At 37.2% G+C, this 23,102-nt stretch overlaps 1 protein-coding gene across 1 annotated transcript in view; it reads right to left on the reverse strand.

The window, feature by feature from the left end:
- The window catches only part of LOC126235493 (uncharacterized), a 177,559-nt gene that overhangs the window by 133,977 nt on the left and 20,480 nt on the right, over positions 1-23,102 (reverse strand). The window contains exons 2-3 of the mRNA XM_049944212.1: positions 5,824-6,011; positions 2,745-2,941 (exon numbers count right to left, since the gene is read on the reverse strand). Coding sequence (XP_049800169.1) covers positions 2,745-2,941; positions 5,824-6,011 — 385 coding nt within the window. The remainder of the gene's footprint in view (positions 1-2,744; positions 2,942-5,823; positions 6,012-23,102) is intronic.

Here is a 23,102-nt window from a genome sequence, read left to right on the forward strand (position 1 = left end):
GCACAAGCACAAACCAGAGAAATACGGGGACAGAAACGTTTCTATTCTTATCAAAGGAACCATTCTGATATCTGACTTACGCAATTCAGAAAAACCATTGCAAATCTAAATATTGATGGCTGTAGGGGAAATTGAAGCCAGTTCCTACCAAACACAAATTCAGTGTCTTAACCACTGTTCCAATTGGCTCAGTGTTCAAGAGAAGTGTTCTACTAAGCTAAGAAGTATGTCATGACATTTATCTGCATCCTTCCCCCCCCCCCCCCCCCCCCTCTCGAGGCAAATAATTTGGTGTCTTCTGTACATATGTTTAAGCTCCTTAATGATGTCCCCCTGGTGTCAGGTGGTACAGGTAGTCATGGATGAATACTTTGGTCAAAATATGTACCTATTATGGGGGCACTCCACAACATACATGATGGACAGAAAACTGTGCCAAATAGTTGGAATGAAGCACAGATCACACCAACCTACAATATAGGTGGGAGAAGTGATCTACAAAACTGACATCCAAATCACTGGTGTCCATTCATTGTAGAATTCTAGAACATATTTTGAGCTCAGACGTAATGGCGTATCTTGAATAGAATAACCTCACACATTCCAAGTATCACAGATTCAGAAAAATGTTGATCACACTAAACCAAACTTGTTCTTTCCTCATGACATCCTGAAAGCAACAGATCATGGAAATCAGGTGGATGCAGTATTTCTTGATTTGTGAAAAACATCTGACTTGGTATCACACCAACTTTTATTACCAAAAACACAATTATATAGGTATCAAACAAAATTAGTGATTGGACTGAGGATGCAACATGTTATCTCACCTGGAGGGTCATCAAGAGATGTGAAAGCAACTTCAGGCAGATGCATAGGGGACCTTGCTGCTTGTATTATATATGAATAACCTGGCATACAACATTTAGAGTAAACTTTAGACTTTTTGCAGGTGGTGCCATTGCCTATTATGAAGTACTATCTGAAATACCTGTTCAAATATGCAGTCAGATGTAAATAATATTTGAAAGTGGTGTGAAGATTGGCATACTTGTTTTCAACCTCCAGAAATCTAAAATTGTGTTCAGCTTGAAATGCAGAAAAGTAGTAACCTATGACAACAACATCAATGAGTCCCAAATGAAATAAGTCAAAACATACAAATATCTGGATGTAACAATTTGAATGGATATGAAATGGAATAATAGGCTCAGTCATAGGTAAAGCTGGTAGCGGACTTCGGTTCATTGACAGAATACTGGGAAAATAGTCTTGTTTACTGAACACTCATGTGAACTTCTGTAGAATATCATTCAAGTGTATGGGACTTATACCAAATAGGGCTAACAGAAGATATTGAGATTTGTTTGACTTGCACGAGTGAGTCACAGAAATGCTGTAACTCTGATTTGGCAGACGCTTGAACATAGGTGCCAATTATCCCGTGAAATCCAACATGCAAAGGTTCAAGAACCAGTATTAAGAGGTTAGGACGTCATACGGGCTGACTTCGAGAAGGAGAGGCACCACAGGACATTTTAATTTGCACTTTCTATACTTTTACAAATAAATTCATAAAACTTTCTCAGAATGACCAGGAAGGATTCAGGATTCACACTCATAGCCGTGGAAGTATAAAAACACGAAAAAATAATATTTTTTAAATGTGAAATTTCATGATTTTTTTCACTTACTGTTGGCTGCATTTGTTGCTATAGGTACACTTTTCTTCATAAGAGAGATTCTTCGATGAATTTTGCACAGCTTAAAAACCATACTTACAGGTGTATGAAACTCTAGAATTTATTTAATCTATAGAAAAATGAATGGGCTGTTATGTTTTAAACTTTGTGTTTAGAGAAAACTCGAATTTTATAGTTAATTATCTCAATTTTTACCACAGTTTTTAACAGATTTGGGAAATTCTAGAGTTTCATACACCTGTAAGTATGGTTTGTATGCTGTGCAAAATTCATCAAAGAATCTCTCTTACTTATGAAGAAAAGTGTAGCTACAGCAACAAATGCAGCCAACAGTGAAAAAAATGATGAAATTTCAAATGTAAAAAAAAAAAATTGTTTTGTTAAGTTTTTGAACTTCCTCTGCTATAAGTGTGAATCCTGAATCCTTCCTGGTCACACTAACAAAGTTTTATGAATTTATTTGTGAAAGTATAGACAGTGTAAATTAAAATGTCTTATGGTGCCTCTCCTGCTCCAAGTCGACCAGTTTCACGTCCTACCCCCCCTTAAGTGAAGAATCTAAAAACATATTTCAGCCCCCTAATGTGTCAGTCCAGTAGAGATGGCAAAGTCAAGACTGACTAATTATAGCACGCATAAGTGTGTTAAAGATGTCATTCTTCCCACATTCCATATGCAGCCAGAACAGGAAGAAACCCTAACATGTGGTACAACATCAACAAGTACCCCCTGCCATGCAGTTCACACTGGTTTCTAGAGTATGTATGTAGATGTAGATGGACTTACACATTACAGGAGTCTCATCTAACAGCTTTTCAGATATTGTGTCTGTGGTGGTAACTACTTTCATTTAATATACATGTGATTGCAATGAAATCATACCACATCAATTACTAAGATGCAATATTCTGCAAAACAAACATTCTAATCTAAAGATGACTAAAAATACTAAATCGGTAATCAAAAAAATACATCCCTCCCTTATACCACAGCAAAGAAGTCAGACGTGTAGAAGATAAGTTATCAAGCTGTTAATTATACCTTGCAACCACTTCCCATGTCTCATCATCTAGGTCCTCCCGGTATACACGTAAATTGCATGCTTCGTCCAGCTGGCACCAATATGTCTGTCCCAGCTTGTCACGGCCAAGAGGACTGCTGCGTAGCTCCATAGCACTCAAACGGTTGATCTCTGCTTTGAACTTTGCATTCAAATCAAACTGTTGTTCCAGCAGAGTCTGTGAGAAAAAGGGCAATAACAAATTAAGAAACTACCATCTTTGTAAATGTAATAAGCAAATGGAGGCAATCATTAACTCATTCTCAAATAATATTTTCCTCTAACCAGCAGTTACTTTTATCCCCACAATTTGTACTAAAGGAGAATTAGTGACAAAGTGATAAAAAACAATGAATTCTGAAAGAAACCATTAAAAGTATCACATGACTGAAAATATTAATTTTGCATGCATTAAATTACCACCAATAAAGGTAAACTTTTTCTTAACAAAAATATAAATGACAGCTAAGTATAATGAAACATTCCTAGTCTAACTTTCATTTACAATTTCAGAACACACATAATGGAAACAACAGAAGATTATGATAAGCACAAAGAGGACCTAATACTACAGCAAACCAGATGGAAGAAGAGAACTCATGAACAACTAAAACACAAAATGCAATAGGAAAAATAGCACTTTTCTGCATGAAGATGGAATGCTCACCACATCTGCCTTATTGCAGCTACATTCCTCTCTCTTTTTGGGTTAAAGCACAATGTTTTTTATAAGTGTATAATTTCCAGAAGAAATTTTACTCTTTTTCTTCCATCCTTTGCTTCAAACTGTGAAACATAGTGTTACTGTCTCTTTTACTCTCTCACGTATAGTATTTCTGCAATCTCATTGTGTAACTGGTTTAAGTTTGCATGTTAACTGTCCAAAAAGTGCAGATCTCTAAATTTAATGTTACAAGAATTCCTGGAGCCTTTATCACACAAAAACTTGTGGATTATATGTCTTATAAATGATCAAATCTCTTCGAGGCAATTCTATAAATAATAGTCTGTTAATCTATTTAATATTCTACCAAGTTTGTCATTAACAGCATCATTAACATAAAATGAACAAAAATTACATGTACTGTTCACAACAATGTCTCTTTAAAAATTTTTGTTTTTAAAATTCAGTCTTAATCACATCATGTATGTTGCAAGAACATGGGTGACCAGTTTCGGTCATATCACATGACCATCATCAGACCTGTAATTTAATTTAGAAAGTAATAGAAACCTTACTAAATTTACAATAAAATAAGACAAAATACTTATAAGGATAAAATACAATAAGATGTGTTATACCCATGGCATCCTTCGAAGATGGTAGGTGGAGCACTCTTCTCAGCTGCTGTGATGTCAACTGGTGCCAGCAAGTGACGAGCATACACTTTAAGTATGAAGATGCTCCGCCTACCTCTTCTCCCTCCACCTCATATCAACCAATCAATATAAAAATGAGCTCACATAATCGTCAAAATGTAAATAAATAAAATAAAATAAAATAAAATAAAATTAAATTAAAATTAAAATAAAAAAAAAATAAAACAAAGTACAATAATAACATAAAAATAGTTATGTATAATATCTCTTTACAACCATGGAATTGTACAAAATATCAATTAAAAGATTTAAAATAACTGTACAGATGATGTATAGTCAGTGTGCCCTCTATGGGCTAAGATGGTACTAACACAACGGTTTCAAAGTCAACGATGTTGTGGAGGTACAACAGAATTTGTAAGTCCTTCATTATGCTAATAAAGGCTTATTATTAAATATTTTGGAGGAGATCGAGATATATGCCCATTACAGAGATGAACTGTCAGTGCTTCTCAATGAACAGTTAGATTTTCAGAAATGTACCGTAGGACAGTACGTAAATATTTATATCACAATTTTAAACTTCCAACTAGAAATATTACGAAATGTGACTCCATGTTTAATAAATCAGTTTTATGACATTTTAATAAAAGACAGACAGACTGAATCTAGCATAGGTGTATACTTGCAGTCGAGTCACAACTCACATATCGATATGATTCTGCAATGCCAAAGACCTCCACAACATTGTTGACTTTGAAACAATTGTGGTAGTACCACCTTAGCCCATAGAGGGCACACTGACTATACATTGTCTGTACAGTTATTTTAAAGCTTTTAATTGATATTTTATACAATTCCATGGTTGTAAAGAGATATTATACATAACTATTTTTATGTTATTATTGTACTTTTTTTTTTGACAATTATGTGAACCCATTTTTATACTGATTGGTTGATGTGAGGTGGAGGGAGAAGAGGTAGATGGAACATCTTCGTACTTAAGCATATGCTCCTCACATGCTGGCACCAGTTGACATCACAGCATCTGAGAAGAGTGCTCCACCTACCATCTTCGAAGGATGCCTTGGGTATAACACGTCTTATTGTATTTTATCCTTATAAGCATTTTGTCTTATTTTATTGTAAATCTAGTAAGGTTTCTATCACTTTCTAAATTAAATTACAGGTCTGATGGTCATGTGATATGACCGAAACCGGTCACCTATGTTCTTGTAACATATGTGGTGTGATTAAGACTGAATTTTAAAAACAAAAAATTTTAAAAAATTTTAATCACTGTTACAAAAATGTTTATTAAAATTTCTCTTTAGCCTGCAAAGGGAAAAATTATAAAGATCCCTAATGACCTCCTCAGCAAATAAATGATGCAGAGAGACAATAAAAGTTCAGAGACAATTTGTTTTTCTATGACCTACACAAATGCCATGTCATTTGTGTTCAGTAATGAAGACCTCTCATTTTTAAAAACAGAGTGAAATATCGACTATGATTTTAAATATATTGGAACACGCAATATTCATATCTTCCTTGATAAATAAAAGCCAACTTGAGAAACTGTTTACCTATAAAGACAAAAACACTTCTGAAAACTGCACATCAAACACCACACACATATTATTAAAGTCACTCATCAATGAAGACCACAATATTTCAATTATAAACACATCTGCAGAAACAGGTTATAACTCTGACAATTTTCAAGGCATAAACACAAACCTTCAGCACTCGCAACTTCACACCAAGTCGAGCTTTCTTGTAGCCAAAACGTTCAATTTCCCAGCCATCTTGATTTGATGAGTATGTGTGACAGAATTTTATAAGTGCACGCTCCCATCGTTCCCCTGATACTGATTTCCTTGCTTTACGTAGGAGTTTCACATGCAGTTCTATCAGTGGTTGCGGTACTGAAAATAATAAATGCAAAATAAACATTTCATTGTGGAGAAAAGGCATGTCCAGAGCACATAAATTGAATTACTGAAGTCAGTGTGTTAAAAACATAAAAAGAATAACACATGGTATTCATGTACTGTGGCTCTTGATCCACTTACTGAAACTAAAGACAACTTTTCCATTTAGATCAAGAGCTGTTGAAGCTGAATATAATGTGAGTGACATAGTTCTTATTTCTATTTTATCATGTTTATCTTTTAGGTTTTTATTTCCTTAATATTTTCACGTACAGTAATGATGATCTTTCTCTCTGTTGGATTGGTTACCTGAAGATTACATACTTTTCAAAACCAGTAACAGCTATAAAAGTTGTTTATGAATGTGTCTGAAAATAAAACTGACAACTGCTGAAGCTCCACCATTGTATGGCTAATAAAAATTAATCTGAATGGTCTGACAGGTTATCCGAACCCTCTCCTGCCAACTGAAAAGCTACTGTGTCAGTTATTGAGCTACCTAGATCAGTCTTCAATGAAATATTCAACTTTCAAAAAAAGGACACACAAAAAGTAAAGATACAAGTGTACTAAAAAAAAAACAACAAGTTTTTTCACTGTAAGTATCTCTTATAACTTTTAACAACATGACATTCCACAATTGCCAACATCAGCTGCAAAGCGGCTACATTTGAAAAGTGTTTCCAAAATAGTTAGCCTATGTTGATTCCAAATGCCACAAAGTCACAGTAATGTAACAAAACAAAGTGAGAAATTTCTGGACCTCAGTGTGTGGGGCAAATAACTCGGAAACCTTAGCACACACAAACTGTAACTTCACACCAATGATTCATATTATCCATTTCTGTGGTCACAAAATGATTTACCAGAAAGGCTACAAGAAATCAGATTTGGGAAAAGTAATCATGTCAGAGTATAGATGCTGATTTTGTCATTATAGCTTATTCATCAGAATATAAATTTCTGTTTCACTGATGAATTTGTTTCTTATGGACTTCTTGCAATTGGTACAGGTACATTTCACAGGTTTCATGTTAACATGATCCTATGTAATATTCATATAGTTCTTTTGCTTGGTTGAGTCACTTTTATATCTTTGTATAACAAGTAACTTTAATATGGATGCACAGAAATATCCCAAAGACAGCGAAACAGAGATAAATTGTTTCCAATATTCAGCACAAGTATGGAAAAAGTACTAAAACATATTCTAGAGCTCACAGATCAGCTGTGTGTGAAATATCAGATATGACAGTGAAACATCAAATAGTAACTTGATTGCCAGGACATGTTGATCAATTGTAAAATGCACCATTAGATAATGTGCACATCAGAAACATCAAATAGTAACCTGATTGCAAGGAAATTTTGATCAATTGTAAAATGCACCACTAGACAATGTACACATCAGAAACTAAATCATAAAATGACTTTGAAAACATGAAAATGTTTGTCGCCACAAAACATTCATCCATCTATTTTTTCTTGGCTGAGTGTGTTCACATTGCCATGAAGCACTGAAGCTTGACTTACATTTCTTTTTAATTTTATTTTTACATTTAGGCTTGTTGTTTTGTACTTTGCATATAGAATGTCCCTCAAGTGTAGAAGAGACACTATCTACCCTAATTGATAATGTTTTTTTTTTCTTTGATAAGCTAAAAGCAAGAAAAAATAACTGTGTACCACGTAACAAAAGTTTTTTCTCTGACCATGATGTACATTTAGTTAGTGTAAATAAGATAGTGTCTTACAGTCTCAATACTCTAGGGTGGAAACCAATGAGAATAATTAATGACTCAAGAATAAATGTTTTTAAGAATAGTCGCCCCCCCCCACACCAAAAAAAACCATGGACCTTGCCGTTGGTGGGGAGGCTTGCGTGCCTCAGCGATACAGATGGCCGTACCGTAGCTGCAACCACAACGGAGGGGTATCTGATGAGAGGCCAGACAAACATGTGGTTCCTGAAGAGGGGCAGCAGCCTTTTCAGTAGTTGCAGGGGCAACAGTCTGGATGATTAACTGATCTGGCCTTGTAACATTAACCATAACGGCTTTGCTGTGCTGGTACTGTGAACGGCTGAAAGCAAGGGGAAACTACGGCCGTAATTTTTCCCGAGGGCATGCAGCTTTACTGTATGATTAAATGATGATGGCGTCCTCTTGGGTAAAATATAATCCGGAGGTAAAATAGTTCCCCATTTGGATCTCCGGGCGGGGACTACTCAAGAGGACGTTGTTATCAGGAGAAAGAAAACTGGCGTTCTACGGATCGGAGCGTGGAATGTCAGATCCCTTAATCGGGCAGGTAGGTTAGAAAATTCAAAAAGGGAAATGGATAGGTTAAAGTTAGATATAGTGGGAATTAGTGAAGTTCGGTGGCAGGAGGAACAAGACTTTTGGTCAGCTGAATACAGGGTTATAAATACAAAATCAAATAGGGGTAATTCAGGAGTAGGTTTAATAATGAATAAAAAAATAGGAGTGCGGGTAAGCTACTACAAACAGCATAGTGAACGCATTATTGTGGCCAAGATAGACACAAAGCCCACGCCTACTACAGTAGTACAAGTTTATATGCCAACTAGCTCTGCAGATGATGAAGAAATTGATGAAATGTATGATGAGATAAAAGAAATTATTGAGATTGTGAAGGGAGACGAAAATTTAATAGTCATGGGTGACTGGAATTCGGCAGTAGGAAAAGGGAGAGAAGGAAACATAGTAGGTGAATATGGATTGGGGGTAAGAAATGAAAGAGGAAGCCGCCTGGTGGAATTTTGCACAGAGCACAACTTAATCATAGCTAACACTTGGTTCAAGAATCATAAAAGAAGGTTGTATACATGGAAGAATCCTGGAGATACTAAAAGGTATCAGATAGATTATATAATGGTAAGACAGAGATTTAGGAACCAGGTCTTAAATTGTAAGAGATTTCCAGGGGCAGATGTGGACTGACCACAATCTATTGGTTATGAACTGTAGATTAAAACTGAAGAAACTGCAAAAAGGTGGGAATTTAAGGAGATGAAACCTGGATAAACTGAAAGAACCAGAGGTTGTACAGAGTTTCAGGGAGAGCATAACGGAACAATTGACAGGAATTGGGGAAACAATACAGTAGAACAAGAATGGGTAGCTCTGAGGGATGAAGTAGTGAAGGCAGCAGACGATCAAGTAGGTAAAAAGACGAGGGCTAATAGAAATCCTTGGGTAACAGAAGAAATATTGAATTTAATAGTCATTAATTTACTATTTTTTGGTTTAAGAGACAATTACTTACTTTCAGTCATCTGATGTATTATGAAAGGAGAAAATATAAAAATGTAGGCAAAAAGGAATACAAACTTCTCAAAAATGAGATCGACAGGAAGTGCAAAATGGCTAAGCAGGGATGGCTAGAGGACAAATGTAAGGATGTAGAGGCTTGTCTCACTAGGGGTAAGACAGATAATGCCTACAGGAAAATTAAAGAGACCTTTGGAGAGAAGAGAACAACTTGTATGAATATCAAGAGCTCAGATGGAAACCCAGTTCTAAGCAAAGAAGGGAAGGCAGAAAGGTGGAAGGAGTATATAGAGGGTTTATACAAGGGCGATGTACTTGAGGACAATATTATGGAAATGGAAGAGGATGTAGATGAAGACGAAATGGGAGATAAGATACTGCGTGAAGAGTTTGACAGAGCACTGAAAGACCTGAATCGAAACAAGGCCCCGGCAGTAGACAACATTCCATTAGAACTACTGATGGCCTTGGGAGAGCCAGTCATGACAAAACTCTACCATCTGGTGAGCAAGACGTATGAGATAGGCGAAATACCCTTGGACTTCAAGAAGAATATAATAATTCCTATCCCAAAGAAAGCAGGTGTTGACAGATGTGAAAATTACAGAACAATTAGTTTAATAAGCCACAGCTGCAAAATACTAAGGCATATTCTCTACAGACGATTGGAAAAACTGGTAAAAGCTGACCTCGGGGAAGATCAGTTTGGATTCCGTAGAAATATTGGAACACATGAGGCAATATTGACCCTACGACTTATCTTAGAAGCTAGAGTAAGGAAAGGCAAACCTACATTTCTAGCATTTGTAGACTTAGAGAAAGCTTTTGACCATGTTGACTGAAATACTCTCTTTCAAATTCTGAAGGTGGCAGGGGTAAAATACAGGGAGCGAAAGGGCGAAAGGCTATTTACAATTTGTACAGAAATCAGATGGCAGTTATAAGAGTTGAGGGGCACGAGAGGGAAGCAGTGGTTGGGAAGGGAGTGAGACAGGGTTGTAGCCTTCCCCCGATGTTATTCAAACTGTATATTGAGCAAGCAGTAAAGGAAACAAAAGAAAAATTCGGAGTAGGTATTAAAATTCATGGAGAAGAAGTAAAAACTTTGAGGTTCGCCGATGACATTGTAATTCTGTCAGAGACAGCAAAGGACTTGGAAGAGCAGTTGAACGGAATGGACAGTGTCTTGAAAGGAGAATATAAGATGAACATCAACAAAAGCAAAACAAGGATAATGGAATGTAGTCAAATTAAATCGGGTGATGCTGAGGGAATTAGATTAGGAAATGAGACACTTAAAGTAGTAAAGGTGTTTTGCTATTTGGTGAGCAAAATAACTGATTATGGTCGAAGTAGAGAGGATATAAAATGTAGACAGGCAAAGGCAAGGAAATCGTTTCTGAAGAAGAGAAATTTGTTAACATCGAGTATAGATTTAAGTGTCAGGAAGTCGTTTCTGAAAGTATTTGTATGGAGTGTAGCCATGTATGGAAGTGAAACATGGACAATAAATAGTTTGGACAAGAAGAGAATAGAAGCTTTTGAAATGTGGTGCTACAGAAGAATGCTGAAGATTAGGTGGGTAGATCATGTAACTAATAAGGAGGTATTGAATAGAATAGGGTAGAAGAGGAGTTTGTGGCACAACTTGACAAGAAGAAGGGACCGGTTGGTAGGGCATGTTCTGAGGCATCAAGGGATCACAAATTTAGCATTGGAGGGCAGTGTGGAGGGTAAAAATCGTAGAGGGAGACGAAGAGATGAATATACTAAGCAGATTCAGAAGGATGTAGGTTGCAGTAGGTACTCGGAGATGAAGAAGCTTGCACAGGATAGAGTAGCATGGAGAGCTGCATCAAACCAGTCTCAGGACTGAAGACCACAACAACAACAAGAATAGTTTACAAGAGATGATATGGATGAAATTTATAATGAACCAAACCCAGACATACATTTTAATCTGTTCCAAGATAAATAAATATCATTACTTGAAAATGCTTTCCACATAAGCTAATCAGAAAGAAGACTAAACAGCTATGTAAAAAAACCATAGACCACTAGAGGGATTAAACTATCTTGTAGAAGGAAAAGGGAAATGTATCTGTTGGCAACTACAGAAACTATTAAAAATTACAAAGAAAACTTTTTAAGAAATCAAGGAACAAGCACATAATGTCAGAAATCAGTAATTCCGACAACATACTTAAGGCTATATGGATTGTAGTGCAATGAGAGACAACATTTGGCCAAAGAAGACGATAACATCACTACTGAATTAAATGAAGAACCATAAATTATGAGAAACAGGTAGCAAATGTGTTTCACTATCACTTCTGAAATATAGTAACAAGTACAGGAACAAACAGTTCAATACAAAAATCACAGCAGTGTGTTGAAAAAGCAACTCTCATAAAATTTGATCATATTTCTCCCTCATAATTTAAGAAAATTATATATATTCTCTCAAAAATAAACACTCATCTGGATATGATGGTGTTTATGAGTACTGAAGATTTGTTCCCATATAATAAGCTATGTCTAATCTGAAATATGAAATGCATCACTAACCCAAGGTTATTTTTCTACAGAGATTGAAATATGCCATTGATAAATTCCTCCATAAAAATAATGATTGGAAAGATTTCAATAACAACTGAATGTTTCACTACTGATATTATTTTTCAAAACTTCTGAGAAAGTGGTGTATTCCAGAATTGTATCCCACCTAAGCAACAATATCCTCTGTAAATTACAGTTCTGATTTCAGTGTGTTGCTCTAATGAATTTCCACTCACACATTTACTCCCCAAATTTTACAAGTATTCCACAACAGAATAGCACTGGTCAGTATTTTCTGTGACCTATCTAAGGCACTTGACTGTGCAAAACACATAATTCTACTAAATAAAACTAGGTTTTATAGAATTGATGGTACAACCAACCAATGGATAATGTCATATCCAATCAAAAGAATGCAGAATGTTGTACTTGGCAACTCGGCCAATGTAATTGGGGATATTCTTCTGACAGGGGAGAAATTACGTATGGGGTTTCCCAAGGCTCAATCTTAGGCCTGCCATTGTTTCTCGTTTTATGGAGACAGTCTTCCATCTATTTTTGCAGATAACACTAGTATTGTAATCAACCCTAGCTTACATACAGCAACAGAAGAAACAGTAAACAACATTCTTAAAATCATTATTGACTGGTTTTCTGCAAATAGTTAGCTGCATTATTTCTTGTGTCACGTGCATAATCTCTCAATGACTGTATCAATACTCATTTTAATTTGATTCTTGAAGTTTCTCCGGCGTACTGAATATTCTATGAGCTTTCCGAATTGCATGACTCTTGCCACAATATTGTGGCTGCCAACCGTCCAGCTGTTGCTACATGAGATTTATGAAAAGAAGGTTTATAACTTGCTAAGTGAAACAATGTATTGTAAGATTGACAAAGACCCCACACGGAAAATGGAAAGGAAAACATCAGCACTGCAGAATTCTTCTTCTATTCCGCAAGAAGTGGCCAAAAGATTAAAACCTCATAGTTCTGTGCCACATAGGTTATATGGCCTTCCGAAGGTTCATGAAAAAGAGGTTCTGTTACAGTAATATCAACGCTCCCACGTATGATTTGGCTATACACATTGCCTCTCTACCAAAACCTTTTGTGGGGAAGTGCGCGCATCATATTCACGACTCTGCTGACATTTCAACAGACTGAAGTCGCTTCGACTCAATGAAACTAACCTACTAGTGATCTTCAACGACATCACACTTTTCTCTAAGGTTCCTCTTATGGACTCTTTGTTACTCATCAGCAATAAGTTCACAGCCAATATAACAGCACTTTTTCATCATATCCTTTCCTCAACCTACTTTTTATTTAAAAAGAGCAGACTGACGGTTTTGCCACGGGCAGTCCTCTCTCCCCTCTGGTAGCAAACTTTTTTATGGAAGACTTTGAGGAGAGCACTCTTGATTAGGCACAACTTAAACCAAGAGTCTTTTGGCAACATGTATATGACATTTTTGTAGTGTGGCCCCATGGTGAGGAAGATCTGTCATGTTTCTTGCAACATCTGAATACAATCCACAAGAAAATCCAGTTTATGATGGAAATAGAGAAGGATGGTTGCTTACCATTTTTGGACATCTTGGTTACTAAGAGAGTGGATGGGTCATTACAGCATTCTGTATATCGTAAGCCTGAACATATGGACCTTTACCTACTAGCGTTAAGCTGCCATCACACTTCACAAACTACCGGCGTCCCTGGAACGTTGGCACACCAGGCCATGTTGTTTCTAATTTAGATAGTCTTACAAACGAGCTAGAACATCTACATTCAGTGTTCAAAGATAATGGTTACTCTCCACATCAGATTAGTACAGCGCTAAGGAGAAAGAAACATGATCACCCACAACATTAAGATGATAAGGAGCTGTTCAAGTTTGGGGCATTCCTTCCATACGTTGGCAGCGTTTAATCTAAAGCCGGCAGAATCCTAGAGAATCATCAAGTTAAAGTAATCTTCCGGCCACTGGCGAAGGTTAGTGGTAAAGGACGATCTGGGTCTGTGGAAGGCCAGAGTTTACAAAATTCCTTGCCAGTGTGGCAAAGCTTACATAGGTCAGAAGATACTGTAATGTGACAACGTGCCGTCTAGTAAATGCCAGGCGTAGTCAAGGTGCAACGGTAGAGAAAGTGGACGCTTATGCCATCTGTGAGCCAGAATCGAAGGCAAAGCAGAAGTGCTTCCGCCTGGTAGCAGCTAAATTAATGAACGCTATACGGGAGACAGTGTATGGCTTGTGCTGCACACTGACAGCGAAATAAAAAAAGAATTAAACTAAATAATATTGTTATGTGTAGTAAAAATATAAATGTAATATTACTTTAATATATGAAAATGACTTTAATTAAATATTGTAATGCTATGGTATGTTTAATTGTAAATAGAGAAATTGGCGTAATGTAAAATAATGTTTAGGTGTGGGGGGAATCCCCGAGAATGAGAACAGTGTTCGGTTGGCGCATAATATTGGCGGTAGAAGTAAGTTGGCGTAGCTCTGAGGCAGAACAAGTGTTAAGTGGCGTAAAAGTGACTGTCGGTGTCTGCTACGGTAACGTTGCTAACAGACCATTTAGAAGTGAGCTGAAAACAGATATGGACTTCATTTATCGTATGGCTACAAGCTAAATGGACACTAAGGCTTGTAAGATGCGGTATTTCAATGGAGATGGACTGTGAGTGGCAAAATAGTACATTTTCCTGCTCTGAGGTACATGGCACTGCATGGTGCAAAGCTGTGTTAATTGCGATGAGTTGCTTGTGCCAACGGCAAGGTGTGAAGGGACCAGTAGCCGCATCCAGTGGCATATTATGATCTGAATAACTGGTGAGGTCCATTGGTGAGCTCACTTCGGTAGCAACGAACTAGAAGTTATCTTACAAGAAAATTACTATGAACAGTGGTTGTTATACCGATGCCATTACCAGTACATTTATATTTTGTGCATCAGTTTGTGTAATAGTCAAACCAAGTTCTCTACAGTGTGTAAAGTTTGGAGGCAATAATAATTTTGTGGTTTAAATTGCATTCCCTGAGCGTAATCAATTGTTTAAAGGAAATAGCTCATTATTACCCCATAGCCAGTGATTTCTATGAGCTGCAACATCAGTGAAAAGTTATGGTGCGTGAGTATCGGCGTAGCTATATTACAAGAGAAAATAGTCGGAATTAACGCCAAAATTGCCAGCAGATGAGCAGATGCCGCTTCATGCAACGGATGGAAGATGCCAGGTACTGTGCCACCTTAATTACTATCCAGCTCGATGTGGTGGCTTTTCAGTACTTTGCCATAGTTAAAAATTACTCGGTTTCGTCTGAGCAACTTTATTCTCAATTAGTGTTTTTAGTAACTATATTGACAAGCAGATCTATATTGTTCCTTAATTAAGCGTTCAAGGAAATTGCTGCCACCACAGTACACATTGTGCCTTCAGCACAATGCAAGCTCAATAACATTAAATTCAGTAATTACAATTTGTGCAGTTTAAATTAACCTAAAACAAGTTCAAGTGTTTAACATGTGTGTTTATGTATTGTGAAACGATTTCAGGCTGTGGTATTGTTTTAAATGAATAATGTCCTCCTGCTAGGCAATATCAAACATAGAATTAAGTGCTCCCTGTTCAGTCACTTCAAAGAGATTATCAGTGTTACTAACATTCAAATAGAGACGTAAAAATAAGTTTGTTACGTGCCATTTTCATTATTTATTCCGAAAATTCCGTGTAGTAGTTGGATCACCATTGGGTGTCTATTCAAACCTATTACACGCGAGAGCCGCTTTCCGGAAGTCCGATGCCGATGGTCTAATAATAATACAGTAAATTCGGGTAGTGGCATCGCACTATGCACAGTACATAAAAGGTGCATTGAACATGAGCACCACACTTGCCTTTCGCAGCCCAGTAAGTAGCTAGTACTGTATTACTGCAGGACACTACAGATTATTCTGCCACAAAAATCTTGGCACTAGCTAAATCCTTTTGGGATTCAGTAATTAAAGAATCTGTGGAAATTCATCTAGTACAAAATCTTATTAATTGGGATGGCAGCTTTCAACTGGATAAGACTTGGGACCCGGTGATCTCCTTAATATCTTCTGAGAGAAAACATTTTATTCATAATGAGACATCAGGCAACATCTGATGTTTGTTTTTAGTGACACGAACGCACATTCCAACAGAGGGCGTACATGTAGTTTCACCTTTATGCATACGTGTGCACACCACCGGTGGAACAGTATCTACAGAGGGCGCGGACTTCGATAGAGGGTGCTCCTGTAACAGCCGCCAATGTGCATAAGTTTCCGTGCCAATTTTTGCTATAAGGCCGACACCATGAACTAGCAGACTCCAGTGACGGACACTCACCTGAAGATGTCTGGACAGTTGCCAGCTGAAATATTGTGGCAAGAAGTCAACAGGACCTGGCTGCAACCCATAGAATATGCTCTAATTTCACTATATGTGGGAAACTGAGAATTTTTTGATGCTTACAAAACTATATTTTTGAAAATTTTCATAAGTTACAAGAATTGTGGATAACTTATTTCATGGCAAATCAGTGTCAGTGACTCTGTTAATGCCAAAGAATAGATCACCGTGAATTTCGGTATTTATCAAAGCAAATAAAGATACTTTTTGTGAATTTTTGGAAGTTGTTACTGTCCTGTGCATAAACTAATTTGTAGTATTAAATAAGCATTTGTGATTTAGTTACTGTAGCAGATATTATAACTAAGATACTGTGTCACATTTACTTTTCACTTTGAAGAGTAGTACATGTTATCTATTTTTTAAGTTTGTTAGTGTCTATAATAAACCTTAAAAATTTTAGGGAATTGCCAATTTTTACAACAGTTCTATTCTGTTGCCTTAATAGACATCTCATTTTGTATTTGCTTCAATTCTTGTAGGGAAGTAATAATTTTTTAGCTCAACAGATGAAAAGATAGTGGGCAGGCCTAGTTTAAAGTTATTCATTGACTGCCCTGTAAAACACTGCATCAGCCACAATGCAGCGCCATTGTGAATACTGTTCTCAAATACAAGATGAGTTAGTTGACATTCATAAGCAGCTAGAAAATTCCCCAACTACTGTCAAAAGATTAGCAGCTGCTGTGAATCTGTGTGTCGGCAGAGCTCCTGAGAGTTGCGTACCTGTGGTACCAAAGATACCTCAAGTACTATCCTCTCCTGTGCATCCCATCACCTCTGCAGGAGGTACAGGATCTGTCATTACTCGTCCTCTTGGCTGCGAGTGGCATTTCAATGGTAAGAGCTAGGCATCCTGAATGGGGAGGACAGGAACCACGGAGGACTCAGGGTGTTATACCTATCCCCCTAACTAACAAGCTCAAGGTGCTGTCCTTCACTGAAACTGAGCCAGTGGGATTCACTTCATCTGTTTTGGGGAAGCCTGCTTGTCCCATGCCAAGAGGAGGCAAACGCAAAGAGGTAGGGATCTATTAATCATCAGCAGTTCAAACATACAGTGAATAATGGTAATCCCCAAGGGATATGGCAGGAAGGAACACAAGATGCACTCTGTGTACATGCCTAGGGGCCCCATTCAGCATGACGAAGAGGCTATTGCGGCAGCCACTGAGGAAACAGGGTGCAACTAAAGTAACAGTAGATTGTGGTGCACATTGGAACAAATGTTGGAACATCATCTATGCTCTGAAGTTACACCGGCATCATTCCAGCAATTGGCAGAGAAGCGTTGAGAAAACCAGCCTTAGGCATGGAGTTTCAACAAAGCTCAGAATTTGCAGCATTGCCCTCAGAACTGATTGTGAGCCCCTGGTTTTGAGTAGAGAGGAAGGACTGAAGCAAAGACTTCGAGGATTCTGTGACACGCTAGGCTGTAACTTCGGGGACTTGCACCACATGGTTGAGAACTGTAGGGTCCCCCTAAGTGGGTCAGATGCGCACTACACATCAGAGGCAGATACCCAGGTAGCTGACTGCATGTGGGATACAGACAAGTTTTTTAAGGTGACTCTCTGTCCAATTCAGATAACGATAACTGTAGGAGACGAAGAAGTACAAGCGTAAAGTCCAAAAGAATGCCCTCTACAGGTGAGAGTATTACAATTCTGGTAGTTAACTGTCGAAGCATTTGTAGCAAACTGTCAGAGTTTGAAGTGCTCTTGAAAACAATAAAGCTCACCTCGAGCTAGGTACAGAAAGCTCGCTGTAACCTAAAACTGTTAGCAGTGAGATTTTTGGGGAAAATGTAAATGTTTATCAAAAGGATAGGGTAAGAAGAAGGGAAAAGAAAACTGAGGATTTGTTAGATGATGGTCGATTTGGCTTTAAGAAAGGTAAAGGCACCTGAGACACAGTTCTGATGTGTGGTTGATAATGGAACCAAGACTAAAGAAGAACATAGGAGTTGCAACCTGGAAAAAGCATTTGACAATGTAAAATGGTGGAACATGTTCAAAATCGTAAGAAAGAATAGGGGTAAGCTGCAGGGAAAGACAGGTAAAATACAATATGTAAAAGAGTGAAGAGGGAATAATAAGAGTGGGAGATGAAGAACGAAGTGCTCGGATTAAGAAGGATTAAGACAAGGGTGCAGTTTTTGCACCTACTGTTCAATATATACATGGAAGAAGCAGTGATGGAAATAAAAGAATGGTTGAAAAGTGGAATTAAAATTCAAGGTGAAAGGGTATCAATGATAAGTTCTGCTGATGACACTGCTACCCTCAATGAAAGAAGAATTACAGGATGTGTTAAATGGAACGAACGGTCTAATCAGTACATAATATGAATTGAGAGTAATTCGAAGAAAGATGAAAGTAATAAGAAGTAGCAGAAATGAGAACAATAAGAAACTTAACATAAGGATTGATGATTACAGAGTAGATGAAGCTGAGGAATTCTGCTGCTTAGGCGGCAAAATAATCCAAGGTGGGCAAAGCAAGGATGACAAAGAGCAGACTAGAACAGTCAAACAGGGCATTCATGGCCAAGAGAAGGCTACTAGTAACAAATATAGACCTTACTTTGAGGAAGGAATTTTAAAGAAGGTACATTTGGACTGCAGCATTGAATGGTAGTATAACATGGACTGTGGGAAAACCAAAACAGAAAAGAATCAAAGCATCTGAGATGTGGTGCTGCAGAAGAATGTTTAAAATTAGGTGGACTAATAAGGTAAGGAATAAGGAGGTTTTCTGGAGACTCGGCAAGGAGAGGAATGTATGGAAAACACTGATAAGGAGATGGGACAGGATGATAGGACATATGTTAAGACATCAGGGGATAACTCCCATAGTACTAGAGGGAGCTGTATAGGATAAAAACTGTACAGGAAGACAGAGATTGGAATACATCCTGCAAATAGTTGAAGATGTAGGTTGCAAGTGCTACTATGAGATGAAAAGGTTGGCACAGGAGAGTAATTTGTGGCGGGCTGCACCAAGCCAGTCAGGCTAATAGGAAATGTAGATAGTGTATTTGTCACAGTAGACAAGAAACTGAAATCTACTGAGATCAAAATTTAAGCTGCATGTGAGATTGTCTGGGCAAGACTCAGTATCAGGAATGAGTATAAAATGGAAAATGGATCCTTCTATCACTCACCACACTCACCTCCTCGTGTAACCGAAAACTTGAGAGAAAACCTCAGATCATTTGTTTGTAAGCCCCCCCAATTATACTGTAATCGTCGGTGGACATTTTCGTCATCCAACAACCAGTTGGGAAAATTACAGTTTTGTTAGTGGTGAGTGTGACAAGACATCCTGTGAAACATTACTAAATACCTTCTTTGAAAACCACCTACAGCAGACAGTTCATAACCCCATTCATGACAGAAATAGATTTAATGGCAACAAACAAATCTAATCTCTTTGAAGATGTTCGTATCAAAACTAGTGTCAGGCACTATGACATGATTGTGGCAACACTGACTGTCAAAGTACAAAGAACACGTAAAACAAAAAGATATATGTGTTCAGTAAACTAGACAAAAAAGTAGCAGAGTCATATCTAAATGAGGAATTTGAAACTTTCAGCACAGGACAGGAGCATGTAGACCTACTATGGCTCAAGATTAAAAGAATAGTTGACCGTGCACTGGACAACTATGTATCCAGCAGAACAGTTTATAATGAGAAGGACCCTAAATTGTATACAGTCACTGTAAGGAAACTTCTAAAGAAACAGAGACTATTGCATAATAGGTGTAAAACAAAGCATAGGACTATGGAAAGTTGCTGAATGAAACATATTTGGCTGTCCAGAGAGCAATGCGTGAAGTGTTCAGTGACTACTGTAGCAAAATATTGTCAAATGATATTCAATAAAACCCAAAGAAATTCTGGCAGTATATAAAGCCGCTGTTAGTGGCACCAAAGTTAGTGTCTGAATGAAACAGGAACTGAAAAAGAGGGAAGCAAAGCAAAAGCTGAAATGCTTAACTCCATTTTGAAATGTTCCTTTGCAAAGGAAAACCAATTTAATCATTGCACCCTCGAAAAGACAAGTGAAATAAATGTTCGTGTCGGTGGGGTTGAGAAACAGCTGACATTATTAACACTGAACAAAGCTCCAGGGCCAGGACAGACAAAACGGTAAGTTGGTATATATTTTCATATTTTCATTCAAAAATGTCATACTGAATAATGTTCTGGGGTAACTCATCATTAAGAAAGAAAGTATTCATTAACTGAATTTTCAGTCGGTGCTCGGTAGAACACAGTAATAACATCAAGTTATGTGTCTCTTCAAGCGGATGTGTTGTAAAACCTGTGAAGACTATTTACAACATCAAATTATTTGGTCATGAAGTAGTGTTCGGCTTCTTAGGCCATCTTGAGGTGACAATGGAGTGTCACGAACACAGACATCTGTCTTTGTGACAGTCATATGAAGGTTGCCTAAGAAGCTGATAGCCAGTTTGTGACCAAATAAATATAATTTTTACCAGAACATTAGGAAGTGTTTTCCTATTTAATGTTAAAGTCTTCATTGCCCAAAGGAATGCTGTAAGAATATATGTGATGCTCAACCACAATGATCTTGTAGCTATTTGTGTAAGGAGTTGGGCATTCTGACTACTGCTTGAGAATATATTTATTTTCTCATGGAGTTTGCTTTAAATAATCCACTGATGTTCAAGAGGAACAACAATGTACATAATTAAATACAAGAGAAAAAAATGACATTTGTTACTCCCCATTAAAGTTGTATTTAGCACAAAAAGGGGTGCATAATGCTGCAATCAAAATTTTTGATTCCTTACCCAGTGATATAAAATGTCTAACAGACAGCTAAATTAAATCTGAAAACAAACTTAAGAAATGTCTCCTTGAGAACTGCTTCTTTTCTGTAGATAAACTTCTACTATTGTAGTGTGTAAATGTTGGTGGGTAGGAATTACTACTAACACAATCTGGCATTGTGGTTTCAGTTGCCTGACACTGCAGTCGTGTGTGTGAGCGGCATTTGCTTGCGCGCGCGTGTGTGTGTGTGTGTGTGTGTGTGTGTGTGTGTGTGTGTGTGTGTGTGTGTTTTTATTGTTGACAAAGGCCAATGACCGAAAATTTTAATTGTGATAATCTTTTTGTTGTGCCTATCTGCGACTCAGCATCTCTGCTATATGATAAGTACCAACTTTCCTTCTCATAATACTGTTACATTCCATCCTGGATTTTCCATTGTTTGATTTTTGACACCTCTGTATAGTACACTAAAAAAGTATAAATGTTCAGGAAGTAGCCATAATTACAAATTAATATGTGATGTCAGTATAAAATGACTCCATTCCACTTCATTTCAATATATTTCGCAAATGATTCATGGAAACTAACTAAACTAAACTACCATAAAACATGAGGCTGATGTACATACTTTCCGCTCCCAGGATTGGAATGACTCCTTACCCTTCCCCTTAAAACCCAAATCCTTTCGTCTTTCCCTCTCCTTCCCTCTTTCCTGACGAGGTAACCGTTGGTTGCGAAAGCTAGAATTTTGTGTGTATGTTTCTGTGTCTATCGACGTGCCAGCGCTTTCGTTTGGTAAGTCACATCATCCTTGTTTTTAGATATATTTTTCTTTTGTCTTTATCTTTGTTTATATATATATATATATATATATATATATATATATATATATATGGATATATTTATATATTTATATATTTATATTTATATATTTATTTATATATATATGGATATATTTTTTCCACGTGGAATGTTTCCCTCTGTTATATTTATATGGATATATATATATATATATGGATATTTGTGTTTGTTTGTGTGTCTATCGACCTGCCAGCGCTTTTGTTTGGTAAGTCTCATCATCTTTCTTTTTATATATATATATATATATATATATATATATATATATATATATATATAGGGAAACTTCCACGTGGGAAAAAATATATCTAAAAACGAAGATGATATACAAAGATGATGTGACTTACCGAACGAAAGCGCTGGCAGGTCGATAGACAAACAAACAAACACAAACACACACACAAAATTCAAGCTTTCGCAACAAACTGTTGCCTCATCAGGAAAGAGGGGAAGGAGAGGGAAAGACGAAAGGATGTGGGTTTTAAGGGAGAGGGTAAGGACAGGTATACACTCGCACACACACACATATCCATCCACACATATACAGACACAAGCAGACATATTTAAAGACAAAGAGTTTGGGCCAAACTCTTTGTCTTTAAATATGTCTGCTTGTGTCTGTATATGTGTGGATGGATATGTGTGTGTGTGTGTGCGCGCGAGTGTATACCCGTCCTTTTTTCCCCCTAAGATAAGTCTTTCCGCTCCCGGGATTGGAATGACTCCTTACCCTCTCCATTAAAACCCACATCCTTTCGTCTTTCCCTCTCCTTCCCTCTTTCCTGATGAGGCAACAGTTTGTTGCGAAAGCTTGAATTTTGTGTGTATTGTTGTGTTTGTTTGTGTGTCTGTCGACCTGCCAGCACTTTCATTTGGTAAGTCACATCATCTCTGTTTTACTCAGCTTACTTACACTAATCAATACATTATTATATCACATATTTGTTAATTTATAAATGTAATTTAATTTTGCGTACAATCTAATACTAATTTTGCACTCTATAAGTACATTTTGGTTTACTACATCATGTTTGATGTCTTCCAAGCTCTTCTGGAGGCACTGTAATAACTTGCTTCCTAAGTACAGGGAACCTTTTTCAACTGTTTTCAATCTA

The sequence above is a fragment of the Schistocerca nitens genome, chromosome 2, assembly GCF_023898315.1.
Source record: "Schistocerca nitens isolate TAMUIC-IGC-003100 chromosome 2, iqSchNite1.1, whole genome shotgun sequence".
Lineage (NCBI taxonomy): Eukaryota > Metazoa > Arthropoda > Insecta > Orthoptera > Acrididae > Schistocerca > Schistocerca nitens.